Below are 21,701 nucleotides of genomic sequence, written 5' to 3'. Positions count from 1 at the left end.
TGGAGACTCTGTGCAAGAAGGGGGATACACACATTAAAATGCATGTTAAAAGTAAACATGGCATTTTTATGGTGTTTGTCATATTTGGCTGGAAGTCCCAGAAATTTCCCCATTCTTCCTCCCAGCTTCCTGAAAGAGCTACTCGCATGAAAAGAAGTACTTAAATGAGCATCAAAATGATACTTGATATTGCCTGGGCCAGTGCCTAATATTTCAAAACAGAACCATCTGGTAAAAGTGGTTTGGGTTTAAGGCTCAAGTGGGGTCCTTACTTATTCTTAAACCTGAATTCAAATCTGGGATCTTTCTACCTTCTGGCCAACTCCACAGTTCAAAGAAGCAGTGATCAGTATAGTCGGGCATGATATACAGAAAGTGACCGGAGAGATGAGGGTCAGAGACAGAACCCCATGCATGGACAGGAGGGCTTCGTGCACAGTGGACCCACCACAAGCAAGACCAGAGGTGTCCTCATTTCATTAACAACAGTAATCACCACAAAGATTTACATTTATATGACTGTCTGTCCCCAAGCATTTAATGAGAGCATGGCTTCAGCTTTATATCTAGCAAAATTAATTGACTCCGCTATCTTCTATTTGCCCAACTTCCATTTTGCCTTTCCAATTATAATCACTAATTTGAAGTACTCAGTTGGTGAAAGAATCTTTATTCCTGTAATTAAAGAGTCAAAGTATTATACAGATGAGCAACTGAGTCTTAGGTACTTGTAGGATCATTCTATTTTAGAAAGACTAGCTAAATCAGTGAAAAATCAATATTTTTTCATCAAAGTCCTAATAACCAGCACTGAATCTCATATATATTAGAACCCCAAAACTAGTTTACTACCAAATATAATAGTTATTTGCTAAGTTGATTAGTAAAAGGATGCTTCAATTTGAAAGTATAAAAGTAAGATCTATGTCAACTTACATGATTGTGGTAAGTTTAGCCTCCCACTATACGATATGATGCAACAATACATTTGAATTGCCTTTGTTTGGAGACTTTGGGGGCATCAAATCAGGACGTTGACTTGTCTTAACAGATGATACCCCCACCGTTCATCTATTGAGTTCAGTTCGCAAATACTGAGTCAGTCTTCTCTGCACCAGACCAACAAGGCATTAACCACAGGTTAAAAGAGTCAGAGCCAGTTCAAAGGCTCTTCTGCTTTGTTTCCTATGTGGTATTGTGAACTTTTGCTTTTTTCACTTTCACCTCTTTTGATCAAATTGGGTGAAGCCTGGGAAACATTTTTGAAACCTACAATTCCACCTGACGAGGAGCACCGCGGAACAGCTTCTGTGGTCTGAGTAACTAGAAAAGAATAGCTTGTGGGAACAGCCCAGAGAACAAACGAAAATACAGTACGGCAGCACTGCCTCCAGGAGTACTTCCCCTCCGTCCCATTTTCCTCAGCATTCTCATTGCAAGAGGTGGGTGGAGAGGGACGGGATAAAGAGTAGGGTCACCTGAAGTCCACAACTAGCAGCTCCGTAAGAAAATCATGAGAAAATGTGTGTGACCCAAACTCTCATCTTCCAACTCAAATATATCTTTGGCAAGCAAATCATGCTTGAGATGAGGTCTTATTCAAGAAAAAACAAACATACATACATACAAAAACCTTTCTCTGACTTAGGATAAGGAACTGAATAATAAATGCTCATTCAAACCACAGTAAGTACATATCAGAAATAACGCACTTAGATAAACACCCAGGACTTCATCATAGAGCCTGAGATTTTGGTGTTCAATAACTGGTTATGTCATTATTTTATTTTATAGAATTAAAAGAAAATGTATCACTTACCAAAGCAATCTGCCCGTCTATCTTGTTGTCATTCTGAAGGAAATTCAAGTACTTCCTTGTTGTATGTGTGTTTCCCCCATGTCCCACGTGGTTTAGGGTTCAGGATCTGGAAGAGGAGCTGCACACAAATGAAAGAGAAGAGACAAGAGATAATTTGGAAATATTGGGGGGCCAGGCGGGTAAGTCCAACTCAAGGGGAAGGACTTCCACTGATGCCTAAGCCTCGTCAGCCTTTTATTCAGCTTTGGTTAAACATAAAGCCCTTAGTCAGGCAGGTAATAGCAGTAGCAGACAGGCTATCATAAAGGTCAGTAAATACTAGAAGGATTTACTCTGAGACTATTTGATCAGGAAATAGCTTGAGCTCCCATTGTCAGGACTAGACAATCAGTGCATAACTCAGGCCCTGCCGTGGGTACCAGGGTCACCAGCCTTCTGGGATCCTTGTTTGCACTTCTCTGCTAGTGAAGACAATGGGTGGCTTCCTGCATCTCCCGCACTTCCTCAAATATTTATTTCAGTGGTCACCAGATTTAATGTTGGAGGCAGAGCTCTTTTGTGCCATCTGTTGAATCACACTGAAATTATATTACACAGTAAGTGTAAACCCATTTTCTCCTATTCACACGTGGAATATGGACTCTGGGTTAATTGATAGACCAGTATTAAAATAGAATCACATCTTTGTGACTCTATTTCGCTACAATCAACTCACCATTAAAATGAAGGAGGTGGCGTTAATAATCCACAGATCATTATTGGCTGAATCCAAAATACTTATCTTTGTAGCCAGCAGGTGGGGGTGGCAGTGCCAGTCTGGGTGTATTTCAGGTGCTTTGCTTTTCTTCTTGCCTTCTGATTGGTCCACTATTAAAAGAAAGTGAAAAGAGGGAGGAGTCAAGGTCAAAGTTTTGCTTAAACTCATTCATAAAGGGAAAGAACATTCATGGGCTAATATAAAATGAGTGCTAATTGTGCCTTTTTTGACAAATTGGTTTTCAGAGAATCTAGTGCTCAAATTCTTTTCCATTGATATGTTCAAACTTTCTTCAAAAAGTGATTTTTAAAAATTTCCATGTGAAAAACATGATATCTAACAATCTCTTTTCTCAAATAACATTTAAAACACTTGCTTTGGCTTGTTGTCAGCACACTCAAGGGTCCAACCTGATAGCTCCATTCTTGTCTTTAAAGTAAAAACAAAATAACAGAGCAAAAATGGTCAACTAAAGCTAAGAAATGTTAGCTGGATTTCTCTGAACTTGCCTTCATCCTAGTATTGCATGATGTCCAGTCACAAACGGGGCACAATTCTTTGCTGTAATCACCTTTTCTACCACAATGAGCAGGCCAACTTCCCTAAACTGAGAACCTTGGGATTGTCGATTTCATAGTTGAAAGGTGATATCTCCTTATTGTTTAGTTTTCATTTATTATAAATTTCTTGGATAGTTTTTCAAGTTTATTGGCAATTTGTATCCTTTAGTGAATCACCTGTTCACATTATTTGTCTATTCCCTATCGGGGTTATGTTTTTACTGTTCAATCATATGTTCTCTTTTATGTCACTGACATGAACCCTCTGTCAAACTTTGTGCAAATATCTCCCATCATCTTCTTTTTCATTTCATGATCTTTTAAACCAATAAATGCATGCATTTTGTTACAAACAAGTAAATTGGCTTTTTTCCTAATACTACTATTTAGTTGTATGCTGGTAAACCAGGTTACAAAAGAGAAAGCCTGATTTGTAGCACATACCGATATCTGCCATGTATATATTTCCACTGAAGCTGATTTCTAGCTACCAACTGGCTTGCTTGCAAAATCCTTGAATATTTGACAACTGACAACTCACAAATCTGTACAAACCAGCTCCAGCAGACCACTGCTACATTGCTTTTAAGTTTAAAAAGTTCATAACCATATCAAGGTCAAAGAAACATATGCATGTTTTCTTCCCAGATATACTTTTTAGTTATTTTAATTTTTTATTATCCAAGTAATGTGTTTACTGAGGAAAAATCAGAAAATATAAATAAATTAGAAGAAAAAAGTGTCAAATCAATAAAAACCTCACCATATAGAGATATCAACATCATTTTTGTAGCAACCATGCAGACTTCTCCATGTAGGCTAGGCTAGGCTCTTTTCGCTTCCTGCCAAATTGCTGATCAGAGAGTTTGTACCAATTTACATACACACACACACACACACACACACAGCATTATACCATATATACTGTTTTGCAATCTGCTTTTCTTAATCTATAAAACATCATAAATATCTTTTCATGTCAGTAAATATTCATCTACAACTTTTATTACTGGCTAAATAAATATTCCATTTTATTTATAAGGTATTTTTTAAGTATTTTAACAAGTGCATTTAACCAGTCTTGTGTTGTTGGGTATTTAGATTGTTCTCAATTTTTGTTATTATAATCACTGCAAAAAGCAACATGTCCATGTATTTCCTTAGAATGTGTGTGAAAAATTATTTCCTTAGGCTATGTTTCATTAAGTGGACTTTGTGAACCAATAAACATAAATCCATACCATTATTCTCTGCCTTTTCTTCTGTTACTATATATCATATATATATTTAAATTTTTATTTATTGATTTGAGAAAGAGAAAGAGGAAGAGAGAGAGAGAAAAAAACAGCAATTTGTTGTTCCACTTATTTATGCATTCATTGGTTGATTCTCATATGTGCCCTGACCAGGAATTGAACCCACAACCTTGGTGTATTGGATGCTCTAACTAACTAAGCTACCTGACCAGAGCTTATCATATATTTTTAATTTATATTATGTAAATTTAATTCAAATTTAGGATAGATTTTTATGTTGCTCACCGGTCATGTAATTCGATAGCTTACAAACAATTTCCGTTTCCCTTTCCATCTGTTGGTTCTGATTACATAATAGGGTATTGACTAGAACTTTCCCTATGACTTGGGTCCAAAACCAAGAACCAGGAAGTGTTATATACCTCATATTCTAAGGCAGCTGCCAGCAATTGGGACCAACCTCTTCCCTTAGGGCATTCTAAAAAGCCATGGAACCAGACAGTGCCATCCCCGCCACCACCTCACCCTCACATTTCCCAGCCACCTAAGAATGCTGGGGAGGGCAGTGGCAGTGTCAGCAGCTTTGGATACCCGTGTTTGTGATGTAAGACTATGCCCTCTTCTGCCAATGGGAGAGGTGGCATCCCTTCCTTCCCAAACCAAGTGATGAGAGAATGCCAATAGAATCACTCACTGAGACTGGACAGGGAGCATAGACATCTCTATCCTTAAATGGATGCTTGTTTTGATGCAGAAATGTGCAGGCCACCTACTTCTGCTGAAAGTGGTCCCTCTCTGAGCCGTCTTAGAGAACATTACATGTGCCCTGGGAGTTCAGAAGTATAAGTAAGTGGAGAGACTGATAGAGTAACCCTTGCTCATAGGCATTTAGACACTGTGGTGTCATGTACCTTGGAAAAGTGGTATATCTCCACCTTTGGACCATGTACTCAGAGAAAGTACAAGAGAACCCCACTCATTCTTGCCCCTCCATATCAAGGGGAATGGAGATCAGAAGAAAAGACAAGCTATGGGAAACAGAGCCAACTGGTCAACCTGAACCCTTGCGTAACTTTGCAGAGTATAGACAGCTACCTATCTTAGACCTCCTGACTATATTTAACTTATTATTTTAAAAAGAAAGAAATTTATATTTTATTGAAGCCCATGTGCTTTGGGGTTTCCCTGTTCAGCAGCGTATCCTGCACCTTAACCAACACAATCATCAAAAAGAATATCTGCCTTCCTACCTCTCATTCCTGTTCTCCACATCAGAAAGTTAGATCTGGGAAAGGGAGGAGCAGAGAGTGTGTATCTCAGGTTGACCACACCCAATCCCACCCATATATACATCAAGATTGAGCTACAAGCCTAGCCTCTGATATGGGGAAAGACAAAGCACTTTAGGTGGAGTTGGAGATTAAACATACTAAACTAGATTGCACAATTAATAACTCAAACGAACTGGAGAGGAATGAAATCTATTCATGATATCATTAAGGTTATGATAAGAACAGGAGAATTTCAGAATCTAGTTGATGGAATGACTGGAGGAAAATAAAAACAACTTCATATTTCAACTTGTCTCTGTTGAGATTCCTCACAGATAACTATAATTAAAAACCCTCAGAAAGTCTTTGTGGGTTTAGAAAGCCCTGCCTGCAATTTATTCTCATTCCTTTCTAATCAAATCAATCTCCAGAAATCTAGACAGAAGTTGACTTCCCCCTTTCTCAGTATTGTTTTTTGTCTTCACCTTCTCATTAAAACTCATACTCTCCCCTACTTATATCCCAGTCATCTGGTCACTGCCTCCCATTCTCTCACACCCATCATTGTATTCTCTTTGCCAATTTCTCCCTTTTTTGCTCTTCTGACTCTCCAAGCAACTTTTTTCATATTCTCTCTCCCCAAGATGGCATTTTTTTCCTGTTGCCACATCCACCTGAGACAGCCATGCCAACCCCAGGGTAGTGGATTGAGTAACATCCCCCTCCCCCAAGTTCATGTCCACTTAGAACTGTAAACTGTGACCTTATTTGAAAACTAGGGGCCCGGTGCATGAAATTCATGCACAGGTAGGGTCCCTAGGCCTAGCCGGTGATAAGGGCCAATTGGGGCCTTCCAGCTGCTGGCCAGGGCCTCCCTTCATTCTGCACCACCACCTGGTGGTCAGCGCACATCATAGCGAGCAATTTGGTCTCCCATTCGAACTCGCATGGGGACAATTTGCATATTAGGCCTTTATATAGATAGATAGGTTCTTTGCAAATATAATGACAACTAGAGGCCCAGTGTATGGCTTGCAAGAGGGTGCAGGCCAGGCCGAGGGACCCCACCAGTGCATGATCGGGGCCGGGGAGGGACTGTGGGAGGGCTCCAGGGTGTGTCCAATCTGTCTCGCTCAGTCCCAATTGGCTGGACCCCAGCAGCAAGCTAACCTACCAGAGCATCTGCCCCCTAGTGGTCAGTGCACGTCATAGCGACTGGTCGAACGGTTGGACATTTCGTGTATTAGGCTTTTATATATATAGACTAGAGGCATGGTGCATGAAATTTGTGCACAGGAGAAGGGGTGTCCCTCAGCCTGGCCTATGCCCTCTCACAATCCAGGACCCCTCGGGTAGGGTCCCTAGGCCTGGCTGGGGATCAGGGCCTATCAGGGCTTTCTTTCCCCCATCCGCTTGCAGCTGGCCCCATCCCTGCTGCTGCCACTGCTTGCCATCTGTGCGGTGCTGCCCCCATCCCCTGCCACTGGTCACCTCCCTCTGTGGGTGACAGGCATGGGGTGCGATCACTTGGCTGGCCTGGGCCTCCCTCTGCGGGGTGATCTCGGAGCTCCACCCTGCACCCGCCACAGCGTTGCTGGCCGGTGGCCTGGGCCTCCCTCTGTGAGGCAGTCGTGGAGCTCCCCCCAACCCCCGATTGATCACCCCGCTGGCCAGTGGCCTGGGCCTCCCTCTGCAGCGTGATTGTGGGGCAATGGTGGGGCCCACCAACCAATCGCATTGCACCCACCTTGGTTGGCCTGGCACCAGTGCGTGTCATAGCATGGTCATCCGGAAGGTCATCCAGACAGTTTTTCTGCTGTTCAGTCGTTTGGTCAATTTGCATATTACACTTTTATTATTACAGATAAGGATCAAGACAAGATCACACTGGGTTAAAGAGGACCATAAATCCGATGGGAGTGTCCTTAGAAGAGACAGAGGAAAAAGAAGACACAGAGACTCAGAGGAGAAGGCCACATGAAGACACAGGCAGAGTGGAGTGATGTAGCTACAAGCCAAGCAATGCCAAGGATTGATGGCAACCACCAGAAACTGGGAGAAAGCATCCATTTCTCCCTCAGAGCCTCCAGAAGGAACCAAGCCTGTGGGCCCCTTGATTTGGGGTTTCTGGCCTCCTGTGAGAGAACCAATTGCTGGTGTTTTAAGCCACACAGTTTGTGATAATTTGTTATGGAAGCCGTGAAAAACAAACACACCCAGCAAAGCTACCAATTTGATGCTTTCTTTGCTCATGGTGCCCTTTTACTTCCAACTTTGCACCTGAAAGGTTCGGACTGGGCCAGGGGATGGCTGGCAAGATCAAAAGTGGTGAAGGAGGAGGAGGATTTGAGGTCCTCTGGCGGCTTAGAGTGAAGAGGAAAATCTGTGAGGGAGAGCTGCTGTTACAGAGAGAAGGTTGTGTCCTTGAGTGTAAAAAAGCCTGGATATACGGGGCCTCAGACCACTTGCCCTGCCTGCGGCAGAATTGTCAAGGTCAGTTAGGATTTGGAAACCAATCCAAAAGTGCCATTTTAATTTATACTGAGGCCAGACAGTATTGCAATAAAAAAATAAATCACTTAGGGCAAGCATGTCAGACTCGTGTAAGTCCTGTGTGAGGGTGTGGTGTGGGGGAAAGGTGATGGTGAGCTTCCCCATGGTGACAGGCTAGGGCTTAAGGTCTGTTCTCCATGAAGTTAAGGCTGAGAAAGGCGTCCCTGTCTTCCCCTAATGTTCACAAGAAACGGACGGAGCCCTCCCTCTGTGACAGGCATTCCCGTCAGGAGAGTGGGCGAGGGAACCTGGTTCCCCCGGGGACTTGTCCCGACCAGCGCTGGATTTTCGTGGGGCCAGCTATACAGTAACAGCCCGGAGCCTGGCTCCAAACCCAAAATTATAGGCCAGTCCCGGACATGGGAAAACAGACTAAAGCCACTTACCTATGAATCTATGCCTCGTGTTGATAGAGGAGGAGGCAAGGCAAGGAGAGGTCCACTATCCAGTCACAGGCACAACCCAGACCAGTCTGGAGGAAGGCTAGGGGGGCCCAAGTAAGTGTCACAAGTTCAGCCATGCGGCTGGGGGCCTTCCCCAGACACAGGGGGAGCTCAGGAGCTGGACAATCACAGCCTCTCTGAATGCCAAGTGTCTGGTTGCTGGAACCCTGCAATGGCTCTTACTGGACCCCTCACTAGACTTTCCTGGGTGAATCAGTGCTTCTCAACCTGTGGGTCGTGATCCATTTGGGAATCGTACGACCCTTTCACAGGGGTCACCTAAGACCATCGGAAAACACATATGTAATTACATATTGTTTTTGTGATTAATCACTATGCTTTAATTATGTTCAATTTGTAACAATGAAATTGGGGGTCACCACAGCATGAGGAACTGTATTAAAGGGTCGCAGCATTAGGAAGGTTGAGAACCACTGCACTAAATGAAAGATTCAGAGTGGGCTGGGGTCGCACACCTATGACATGAGGCCATAATATATCAAAAGAGATTTTTATTCCAGGCACCTGGGTGCAGGTGGGCTGAGTCCCACAAAATGGAGTCAGCCAAGGCAGAAGGGAGAAACAGGTTTTTATTACCTTTGCTGGCTGCAAGCCGCTCTGCCGACGTAAGGGTCTGGTCTGTCCCTGGTTCCTCCCAGTGTCAGATGGCTAGTGGTTATCTAGGCCATGCGGTGCTCAAGGTTGCAAGCTTTCTGCAAGATATCTGCTGAGCGCAGTAAGTTTTCTCTGCCCCGGTTTATTCTCTTGAACCCTTTCAGCACCCACTGTGCCTGCCCTTTGAAGGGCCTTCCCAGCCACAGGCCCAGGACCCTTCCGCTGCCCTGGGGTTGTCCAAAGGCCTTTCATCAGGCTTCATCCTAGCAGCCCTCCCTAATCCTCTTTGCCATGTCCCATTCCTTCTAAGCTGTCACCTTATTAAGGAACCTATTTTTTATTATCATCAACGTGTTAATATCTGAAAATGTATTAATGCAAACTTTTTGAACTGTGGCAGGGAATTGGGGACATGTGAAGGCTCCACACTAACATGAATGGGGGGGGGGTGCTCTATTTGTATGGGACATTTAAAATAAAGATAAAAATGAAAACTTCAAAGGCATTTGATGCTTGTGGCCACTCGGAGCTATGTATTCATCCAACAAGTTTTTACTGAGTATCTACAATACACTGTTGTCAGCACTGGGCATAAGCAGTGGACGAGGTACGGAAGGTTGTTGTTCTCCTGGATCTTATATTTTATTGGAGGAAAAACAGAAAACAAGTCAACCAGATAATTTCAGAGAGTGACGTCTGCTGTAAAGAAAACCAAGGGGAGCAACATGACAGAGAGTGATTGGGAATCACGGGAAGGCCCCTCTGAGGAGGTGACATTTGAGCTGAGACACAAAGGTCAAGAACAAGTTAAGCAAGCCCCCGGGAAAGACTGATCCCAGTGGCAAGTACCAGGGGCAGAGAGGCAGAGGTGGGAGTCCATGTGGCGCATCCAGGGAACAGCCAAAGGCCATGGTGGCTGACATGTGCTGGGCCGGGGGGAGAGCGCCAGGAGATGCAGAGGGAGGAGCAGAGGGGAAGGAAGGCAGACCCAGACCTTGGCAGCAGGTCATGATGAGGAGCATGACCTTTGTTCTACCTGCAGGGGGAGGTCATTAGCAGGGGAATGGCCTAATAGACTTTACACCATAAAAGCCATCACTCCAATTGCTATTTGGAGAATGTGTGAGGCAGGAGTGAAGGCAAGGAGGCTGGTTGGGAGGTTGTTGCCCTCAGACAGGCGAGAGATATTGGTGGCTTGGTCAGGATGGCAGATGCTCTGCTCCAGGTTGCACGTGAAACATGCTCACTTTCCTCTCCTGTACATAGTCAGGAAATATTCAAAGGCTGTACCACTGTCTGCGGGTTATAAATGTCTGTACTCATGGGGGTGCTGATGAAGATGCTGTATCAACGGGATCCAAAAGTGGCGTGGTTTAAACAAGGTGGAAGTTCACTTTTCTCCCACATGAGAGACGAGCAGTCCAAGATATGCTGAGAGGCTGACTTGAGCCAAACAAAATGGCAGGATGAGGGCATGTTGTCAACATGTGGCTTTCATCTCCAGGTACAAACAGTTCCTCCAATTCTTACCTCTTTTCCAGTGGAAAGACAGGACCCGTCTTTCTTAGAGACGTGAGCCCGAGTGGCACTTAGCTTCCGGCTACATCTCAATGCCCAGAATTTAGTCACGTGTCCACGTCAAGCTGCAAGGGAGGCTGAGAAATGTCATCTCTAGCTGGGTTGCCCTGATAAAGCTCACACATTCTAGTATTAAATAAGGGAGAATACAGCCAAAGTGCCCATCAGTAGATGAATGGATAAAAAAGCGGTGGGACATTTACACTATGGAATACTATGCAGCTGTAAAAAAGAGGGATCTCTTACCCTTTGGGACAGCATGGATGGACCTGGAAAATATTATGCTAAGTGAAATAAGCCAAACTGAGAAAAACAAATATCACATGATCTCACTTATTTGTGGAATCTAATAAACAAAATGAATTGACCAACAAAATAAAACCCAGAGCAAGGGGGCCTGGTGCATGAAATTTGTGCACAGGGGTGAGGGGGTCCCTCAGCCCAGCCTGCACCCTCTCCAATCCAGGACCCCTCGGGATAGGGCCTAAATCAGCAGTCAGACATCCCTCTCACAATCTGGGACCGCTGGCTCCTAACCACTCACCTGCCTGCCTGCCTGCCTGATTTCCCCTAACCACCTCTGCCTGCTGGGCTGATCGCCCCCTAACTGCCCTCCCCTGCCAGCCTAATCGCCCCTAATTGCCCTCCCCTGCTGGCCTGATCGCTCCTAACTGCCCTCACCTGCCAGTCTGATCGCCCCTAACCACCTCTGACTCGGCCCCCGCCACTGTGACTTTGTCTGGAAGGATGTCCAGAAAACATCTGGTCTAATTAGCATATTACCCTTTTATTAGTATAGATATGCATAGCCCATGGACATGAGCAATAGGGTAGTAAGGGCTGGGAGGAAGGGAGGAAGGGGGAATGGGAGATATCTGTAATACTATCAACAATAAAAATATATTTAATAAATAAAGGGAGAATGGATACTGGTGACAACTAAAAATCACTGTCACCATTTTTCAATTTATCTGCATAGTCATCTATTATGGACTGAATTGTGTCCTCTCCAAAATTTATATGTTGAAGCCCTACCCCCCTGGTTCCTTAGAATCTATAATAATAAAAGGGTAATATGCTAATTAGACCAAACTTCCTTCCAGGTGTCATTCCAGACATCCTTCCGGACGAAGCCGAGGCCAGAGTGAAGCCCAGGTCCCAGGTGCCAGAGGGAAGCTGGTGCCGGCAGCTGGGGGAAGGAAGGCCTACTCTTGCATGAATTTTTGTGCATCGGGCCTCTAGTATGACTATATTTGGAGATAGAGACTTTAAAGAGGTAATTAAGATTATGTGAGCTCGTAAGGGTAGAGCTGTTTCTGTTTAAAATGTACCTTTTGTCAGCTTTGAAGCCTTCTCCAAAATTCTAAAGCACCAAAATGTCCTATGCAATTAACAGTTACAAATAAATTAGGCTCTGAGTTTTTTTGGCAAGCAGGTAAATCCATGTCTTTAGCCTCAACAGCCTATGACTAAGGCTATAGTTCCCTTTATCTACACAAACTACTGCATATCTGTGTAGCTAGGTCAAAAATTTAACAAATGATTATTCAGATGTGATGAAAATGGTGTCTCTATTTTCCATAACCAGCATAATTTTTTTTCAAGTTCTAAAGTTGAACAGGAAAACAAAGTTCACCCAGAAGCCAATGAGCATGCACAGGGCACCCCAAGGACCACTGCATACCGCTGTGAGGTTGACTCATTCCATGCTGCCAGGAAGTTCTATAAACTCCTGCTCACACAGAATCCATTTGACAGAGGGAGGAAAGGAAAGATCCTTGAATGACTGAGCATTTCCTTAAATGAGACTGTTTTGATTTGTAACACAATGGTTAAACCAGAGGAGACTGAGCTATCTGGCATCATAATCAGCAGGTTTGAGCACCACCTCAGCCCCAGCCTGCTCCCCAACTCAATTGAAACATGGCTGTTGTTAAGTCTTTCTTTGCTTTTTAAACTATATTTTTATTGATTTCAGAGAAGAAGGGAGAGGGAGAGAGAAACAGCAATGATGAGAGAATCATTGATCAGCTGCCTCCTACATGCCCCCTACTGGTGATCAAGTCTGCAACTCAGACTTGTGCCCTGACTGGGAATCGAACTGTGACCTCCTGGCTCATAGGTCTACGCTCAACCGCTGAGCCACATCAGCCGGGCGTGAAGTCTTTCTTGAACACATAGAGATGATGGGAGCACCCAATAACTTAATACCAGGGTGTTCAAAGGACCCATGTTTATGATGGTTTCCTAAGTTAGGTTTCCTGGCCTTTTTTTTTTTTTTTTTAAGTTTTCACGTCATTGTTTTCAGTGGTTAGTGTTAATTTCACATTAAAAGCAGCTCTGATGTTAGCCCAAAAAAGTCCATGTTTGCTCTTCTCCTTCGGCCATTCCAAATAAGTTCGTTGTGCCATGAGGGCCTTCAGCTTGTGATACTTGCTAGGAATGCTGTTCTGTGGAATGGGGTCCAGCAAGATCAGAATTAAGTTATTAGATCCTTCATGAAAGAGATTGTGGTGGGCAAAGTAGAGTTCATAATGGCACCACTCGCTCTGAACAAAGTTGGGAGACAAAACAAAGATGGACTTGTAACTTTTCTCAATACAGTTTATGATATTTTCCACAATGCTCTTGCCAGGAACAAAGTTTCTCTCATGCAGACAAATCCGTATATCTTCTTTCTCTAGGTTTGGTAGTAATTCATTCTTCACCCAGGCAGAATCGTGTTCACTGTACGAAATAAAGGCATGGAACTGAAGAGTTCTTTGGAGCTCGTGTAAAGATGTGTTCCTGGCCCTGTGTCGGGTCTGGGTCCACTGACACACCATCCTGAGATACCAGGGCAGATCGAAATAGACACACAGGACAGTCACAGCGACAGCCAACACCAGCCCAGTGACCCCAATGGTGGCAATCAGCAGAGCTGTGTTGCAGGATAATGGAGACACATGAAAGTCCTTTAGTAGGGTTCCCTTATAGCTTTCTGGATAGTCACACTTATAAGAGTCAGGCCAACCCTCTACCACTTCACTGGAAACTTGGCCTATACTTCGGATAAATTCTCTGAGCTCACATGTACATTGGAATGGATTGTTTCCTGCGTTTATGGACCTAATCTTCTGGCAGCTCTGGAAGAAATGAGCTGATGGGTTGGAAATTGAATTATAGTCAATGATCAGTACAGAGAGGCTGCTGAAGGAATCACATCCAGGAAGGTGGGCTAAAGAATTGGAAGCAACATTGAGTTCTTGCAAAGCTTCCAGACGGATGACATTTTCAGGGATACTTGTTATTCTATTACTGTGAAGATCAAGAACCCTGAGCCTGGGAGGTAAACATCTGAAAACAGAGTCAGTGAGTATATTTGAAGACAAATTTAACACCTCTATTCTCTCAGCCCAAGTGCAATTTCTGTTGCGTCCATCATATTCCAAAGAATTCCAGCTCACATCCAGCATTTCCAAAGATGGCATATCCTTAGTCATGAGACCTACTTTGAAAAGGTCTTTTAATTCATTCTTTTGTAAGATCAATGTCTCCAATCTAACTAAAGTGGAGCATTCTTGGAAAATACTATCAGTCAAAACATTCTGGGTAAAGTTTAAAAACTTAAATGTGCTTGGTGCTTGAGGACAAAGCATGTGTATAAAAGGTGTGTCTGATATGGTTAACATCATAATGTTCATCTCAGAAAGCACAGTGTATAATACTGTCTGTGAAAAAAGAAAAACTTTGTTTGTAATATGTTCAATTTTCAACGCTTTCAATGATGTTTCAGAATACGTAAAATCTTCTTTATCAATCTTTTCAACTATTGTTGCATTGTAAATACTGAGATATTCTACAGGTTTGGGCCAAAGGAATTGAAAAACTCTAACCAAACATTTCCAAGTTGTTTCCACATGGTTGAGGGTAATATTTACTAAGTTTGGACCTCTAGTTAGTTCTGATAAAAATGTAATTAAAATGTGACAGTTCTCATCCTTCAGTCTAATATTACTCAGTTGTAAACACCCTACATTATTAACTGATATGTTTGCTTGGACAGAGAAGAAATTATTTGGGTGAAAAACGAGGTGAAGTGTTTTTGTATTCAGAATTTGAAGACTTTCTGTCTCATGTTCTTTCACATAATAACCTTCCAACTCCAGAAGGATGACACTTAGATGCAAGTGAGCAACCGGTAGCAGATCTAATTGTTGTAAATGTTTAGCACTTAATCCCAAGAAATTCAGTTGAGTCAAGTTGCCAAATTCCTCACAGATGGGCAGGGCATCGAAGTCATTGAATGAGAGGTCTAAATGCTTGAGACTGGTGACAGCATGGCAGGATATCTTCTGCAACTGATTGTGCGATAAATCCAAGTATTCCAAATCCTGGTTGAACTTGAAAATACTAATATCAAGGTGCTGGAGTCTATTATGGGAAAGCCTCAAAACTCTGAGCCCCGAAAGAAAGCTGATGTCAGAGAGGTGAAGCTCAGATATGTAGTTTTGAGACATATCTAAGACTATGGTTTTGGGTGACAGGCCTTTTGGAACATGAGTAAGGCCTTTGTTTGACTCATTTACTGCAAATTCACTTTCAGCAGAGAACTGGATTATGGTTCCAAATATTAAGGCTATCATGCAAACAAAATGAAAGCTCCTGACAATGGGTTCTTTGTCCTTGGTCATGATGTTGAAGCGGCTATCCCCCGAAGGGCTGTCACTGTTCTTCAGAGCATCTTGATATGCATCCAAATCCTAGAAATATAATATACATTAAGATATATAGTGGGTAATTGCTCTCAAACCTCTACTTACTAAACACAGTTGTAATTATTTCTTTATTCACCATCAGAGTCATAATGCTGCCTGACTCCCACAGGGCGTCCTGTGAGCGGCAAGGCAGCTGTGATGGCCACAGGGCAGCCTCCTGTGCTACACTGGAGCGCCCACAATCATGCCTGCCTGGAACCACCTCCAGGTACAAGTTAGAGGTGCTCTTACCGGCTGGCGAAGGGCATTGAGATAACACATATACTCCGCTCTTTCTGGTCGCAGGAAATGTTTTAGTCACAGGGCCTTATTTTTGACACAATTCCCATGAAAATGGATATGTGTTTTCCCAACTCACAGTAGACCAGAAGCAACATGTTCAGAGAGATGGGATTCAGCACTGATAATCTGAAAACATCAAGTACCTACAGTTAACACACTGATAAAACAGGAAAATATAGATAAATATTAATAAGTACTCTGGAGAAGTCAGAGGCATGGCAGGCTAAAGCTACTGTATATAAGAGAGAACAATATAGACATTGAAGTTCATGACAATCACTGATTGAAGTTACTTGGCAGGTGCACGAGACCACAGACCCCATATTTGTGACCAGAACAAATGGTTGGAATTTTGAGGCTTGCTGGACCTCATTCAGGATCTGATCACACACACACACACACACACACACACACACACACATCTAGGAGCCCCTCGGGAACAAGAACAGGCAACATTTCTTAAGTAGGGCCTTGTGTAGCTGGAATAATCAGAGCAGATTTTAACTAGTTAGTTGTTCAGCTTCATTAACAAAAAGGTCTGCTATTCATCACCTGAGGGTATATTGGAAATAGTAAAATAGTTATGAGATGAGTAGGGTTTCAATTAATCATTCATTGGAAGAGTAAATACTCTTCTGGGTTAGGGACATATCATTACAAAAATGGCTTTTTTTTCCTTTTAAATTATTTTTATTATAAAATTATTTAAATATGTACAAACATGAAGCAAATGTGTACTGAGTGCTTGGGCACTATTCTAGGCATTGGTGACAGACTATATCCCTGACCTCTGGGAGTTTGTAATGTGGCAGAACTATAATTATAAGTGGACCAGGCCACTTCATTTCTTTCCTTTTCTATTTTTGGCCAAATTATTTTTTCTTAATCCCTTTACCTTTTTCGCCCAATTCCCTAACCTCCCTCCCCTCTGGCATCCATCAGCCTGTTTCTATGAGTCTGTTTCAGTTTGGTTCTTTAGATTTCACATGTAAGTAAGATCATATGGTTTTTGTCTTTCTCTGACTGACTTATTTCACTTAGCACTTAGCAAAATACTTTCTAGGTCCATTCGTGCTGTTGCAAATGGTTAAGATTTCATTCTTTTTTATGTCTAAGTAGTGTGTGTGTGTGTGTGTGTGTGTGTGTGAGCTTTTTTATCCACTTGTCTGTTGATGGGCACTTGGCTATTATAAACAACACTGCAATAAACATAGGAGTGCATATATTCTTTTGAATTAGTGTTTTGGAGTTCTTTGGACATACACTGGAGGTGGAATTGCTGCATCATAAGGCAGTTCCATTTTTAATTTTTTCAGGAAACTCCATAATGCTTTCCACAGTGACTGCACCAGTCTGCATTCCCGCCAACAGTGCACGAGGGTTCCCTTTTCTCCACATCCTCACCAACACTTGTTATTTGTTGATTTATTGATGACAGCCATTCTAACAGGTGTGCTGTGACACCTCATTGTGATTTTAATTTGCATTTTTCTGATGGTTAGTGACATTGAGTATCTTATCATATATCTGTTGGCCCTCTATATGTCCTCTTTGAAGAAATGTCTATTCAGATCCTCTGCCCACAAAATGGCATTTTTTTTTTAAAAAAAAAAAAGCTAATTATACTTTAATTTTTAAAAAAATGGTATATGGTTAAAAGTCCCTCACCCCTCTTCCCCTACAGCCTCTCCCAATTGACCACCAAAACACACATGAAAACACAGAAACACTTGAAAACCCACCTTGCCACCTAAAACTAAGAAAGATGGAAAATTAATGGCAGGATCCAAAAGCATCTATATTCATGAAAATGTAACTGAGGTGTAGTAAGGAAAATCCAGTGTATTCAAGTTTTGTCTCAGGAAAACGGACTCCACGACAAAAGGTATGAACACATTTTGTCAATAAAAAGAAACAAAAACATCCAAATTGGGAAGGAAGAAGTCAAATTATCTCTGTTTGCAGATGATATGAACTTATATGTAGAGAATCCTAAAGACTCCACACAAAAACAAACTAATAAACAAATTCAGTCAAGTAGCAGGATACAAAACCAACATACAAAATCAACTGTGTTTCTATACACTAACAACAAACTACCTGGAAAAGAAATAAACAAAACAATTCCATTTACAATTTTATCAAAAGAACAAAATATCTCAGAATAAATTTCACCAGGAAGGTGAAAGACCTATACACTGAAAAGATACGACATTGATGAAAGAAATTGAAGACACGAATAAATGAAAAGATATCCTGCATTCATGGTTCAGAAGAAACAATATTGTTAAAATGTCCATTCTACCCAAAGCTATCTATATATTCAATGCAATAGTTATCAAAATTTCAATGATATGTTTCACAGAAATAGGGAAAAAATTGAAAAATTTCTATGGTACCACAAAAGATCCCAAATAGCCAAGCAATTCTGAGACAGACAAAACTGAAAGCATCACACTTCCTGGTTTCAAACTATATTACAAAGTTATAGTAATCAACACAGTATAATGTGCACATAAAAACAGACACATAGACCAATGGAACAGGATTGAGAGCCCAGAAAGAAATCCAGGCACAAACTAATATTTGACAAGGGAGTAAAAAATACTCAATGGGGAAATGGCAGTCTCTTCAATAAATGGTGTTGGAAAACTGTATATGTACATGCAAAAGAATGAAATTTGATGCCTATCTTATCCCACTCACAAAAATTTACTCCAAATAAATTAAAAACTTAACTTTTAAGAACTAAAACAAAAAAACTCCTAGAAGAAAACACAATGTCAGGTTCTTCTAGAAGAACACCTGACATTGGTCTTGGCAATAATTTTTCGGATCTGGCAACAAAAAGGAAAATTGTTTAAGAAGTGGGGCTATATAAAATTAAAAGGCTTCTGCACAGCAAAAGAAACAATTAACAAAATGAAAAGTCAACCTTGTGTAGAAAATGGTTTAATCAATTATGGCACACTCATAACATGAATAACATGCTGTCTCAAATATTGCACTTTTGGAAAAAACTAATGTCTACAATATAATGTTAGGTGAATATAAGAATACAAAATTGTATGTGTGGTAGGACTCTAATTTTGCAAAACATGAGGAAAACCTGATGTATAAGCAAAGCCTAGGGGCAAAAAGAATGGGAAGAAATATATCAAATGCTAATAGTAGTTATATCTGGATTTCTGAATCCTAGATAAAGTTAATTTTCTTTCCTATGCTTTTGTATATTTCCAAAATTTCTAATTTTGAACATCTTTTATAAATCAAAAAAGGTTTGTCTTAAAATACAGCTAACATAAAAACAGTTTATATTTAAAGAAACATGCTTGTATTATTTGTATAAAGAAAGAACTTCTTCCGCATGATGCTCGATAATTGACATTTATGAATGAGAACCTACCTAGAGGTCCCTCTCTGGTGTCTGTGGTCAGGGGTCTGAAACTTAGCCACTGTGTGAGAAAATTGATCAGCTACCCTTAGAGTACCCTGCCCCCAAAAGGTAGTATTCCTTCAGGGGCCTTTATACCCTCAAGCAGTTCCCAGTGTATACATTTAACAAACCAGCCAACCAGCCAGGAGCTTTCATATTTAAGAAAAAATAAAAGAGAGGAAAAGGGGAGATGAGAGTGGATGACTACAGAGTTCACTACTTTTTTTTCCAGGAAGTAAAAAGAGGTAGGAGGAAAAGTTGTTGTTTTTTTCTTTTTCTTTAATGCATGGAATGAAAAGAGGGAGGGAAAAGACAGATGCAAGAAGCTCTATTTCAAGAAAGACACCATAGTGGATAGGATCTGTGAAAATTAAGACTACAAGAAAGGGGAGATAAGAAAAACATTGAGGTAAGAGTGATTCCATAATCGAGTCAACAAGTGTGCCAGAGAAATATTGCTTTATTTGTCAAAGTTTAGGTGAGGGACGCAGAGAAAGGCAAGTCCTCCGTCAGTGCCTTCCACCTCCTTCATTTAATAACTGTTTATTCAGAGTGTAGTATGTGCCAGGACTTTGCTGGGCATTAGGTGCTGGGGAAAGAAATATGAATAGCACTGGCATAATCCCTGCTTTCCAAATGCTTAGAAATTAGTGGCAGATACAAATAAGCAATTATAGAATTATGTGACAGGGGACATAAAACACTCATGCCTACTATAAAGATACATAATATGTAATAGGTGCCGTAGCAGTGGCAGAAAGTACAGTAAACGTTACTGAAAACAAGGAACTAGAGAAAGGTGAAAAGAGAAAATGTAGTAGACAAAAGCAGAAGAAATAAATCTCATCGGTTAGATTTTCCCTTAACTATGACTACACGTGCTATTTTTGTACCTTTGGGAGACAGTCCGATCTTTACCTTTCTTGTATATTTAAAAGGACATTTGCAACATTTAAAAAAACACACACACTTAAAATCATCTTGCAAAAATGTCAAAGAAACATTACCTATTTCCTAGACAATCATTAGCATTTTCTTGCTTGTTTGAAGTAATTATACCATAATTTGAAAAAGCTACAAAAGCCTGCTTACTTACTCAGATTTCTTTCTCAGAAGAAAACAACGTCTAAAGGCGGAAAAATAAGTGCTTGACAAAGTGGAAGTTCTTAGTTTAAGTAAAGCAATACTGTAACTACAGTATTGTGCCATCTGTAGGACCTTCCTGGAATTACTCCTACATGTGAATTTCCCTTTCAAGGGTCACTGTGCAAAGCATATGACTCAGCAGGCTTTTATGGGCTACAGACTAAAATAGTCATCAAAATTTAATTCTTTTGTGCCATCTGTAGGACCTTGAGCAAGAAGTTATGACCATTTCAGTGTGAAGAAAACTTTTTTAAGGTAATATTTATCTGTAAGAGCTGTAACCTGAATGTGAAATTGTCACCAGAGTGGAAAGTTATTGAACTTGGTCTGTTTTCTATTATCACCATACTTAACTTTTCCAAAGCAATTGCAACTATGGTTATCAAGCAGTTTTGGAGCACTGTCTTTCTGGATAAGATACTTTAAAATACAATAAGCTTAAGTCCAAGATTTTTTTAAAAATCAATTTTTAAGGAAAGCTTAGTAGTTAATACACATATAGCCACACCTAGAGGAAATTGCATCCTGTTTCCCACATTCTGACCAACACTTAGTATTATTAGAGGCTTTAATTCTAGATCCTAGAATAATAAATAACACTGAGCCCTAACCGGTTTGGCTCAGTGGATAGAGCATCAGCCTGTGGACTGTCCCAGATTTGATTCCAGTCAAGGGCATGTACCTTGGTTGCAGGCACATCCCCAGTAGGGGGTGTGCAGGAGGCAGCTGGTCGATGTTTCGCTCTCATTGATATTTCTAACTCTCTATCCCTCTCCCTTCCTCTCTGTAAAAAATCAATAAAATATATTTTAAAAAAATAAAATAAATAACACTGAGATCCTGCAGGGCTAATTAAATAATCAATTTTCTAAAGGACATTTAGAATAATACATTTTTTTCATGTTTAAATCCTTTTTATTTTTAAATTACAGTTGACATACAATAGTATATTAGTTTCAGGTGTACACTCCAGTGATTAGACATTACCTAACTTACTAAGTTGTTATCCTGATAAATCTCACACCCACCTGACACCATACATAGTTATTATAATATTATCTACACTAATAAAAGAGAAACATGGTAATTGGCGTACGACCGCTACCCTTCCCATTGGCTAATCACAGGCAATATGCAAATTAGCTGTCAGCAAAGATGGCCGTTAACCGCCAACCAAGATGGCGGCTAATTTGCATATTGCCGGCAGGATGGGGCAGCGCCATCGTGC

At 41.3% G+C, this 21,701-nt stretch overlaps 1 protein-coding gene across 1 annotated transcript; it reads right to left on the bottom strand.

The window, feature by feature from the left end:
- Positions 1-12,905: 12,905 nt before the first annotated feature.
- Positions 12,906-20,485, bottom strand: TLR6 (toll like receptor 6). Its single transcript, XM_023753654.1, has 3 exons — positions 20,424-20,485; positions 15,841-16,017; positions 12,906-15,594 (listed from the first exon to the last, which is right to left on the bottom strand). The coding sequence occupies exons 2-3, from the start codon at positions 15,868-15,870 to the stop codon at positions 13,135-13,137; spliced, it is 2,490 nt and encodes an 829-aa protein (XP_023609422.1). The 5' UTR covers positions 15,871-16,017; positions 20,424-20,485; the 3' UTR covers positions 12,906-13,134.
- Between the last annotated feature and the right edge of the window lie 1,216 nt (positions 20,486-21,701).

This window comes from Myotis lucifugus, unplaced genomic scaffold (genome assembly GCF_000147115.1).
Source record: "Myotis lucifugus unplaced genomic scaffold, Myoluc2.0 scaffold_48, whole genome shotgun sequence".
NCBI lineage: Eukaryota > Metazoa > Chordata > Mammalia > Chiroptera > Vespertilionidae > Myotis > Myotis lucifugus.
This window is presented reverse-complemented; position numbering and strand designations above follow the sequence as displayed.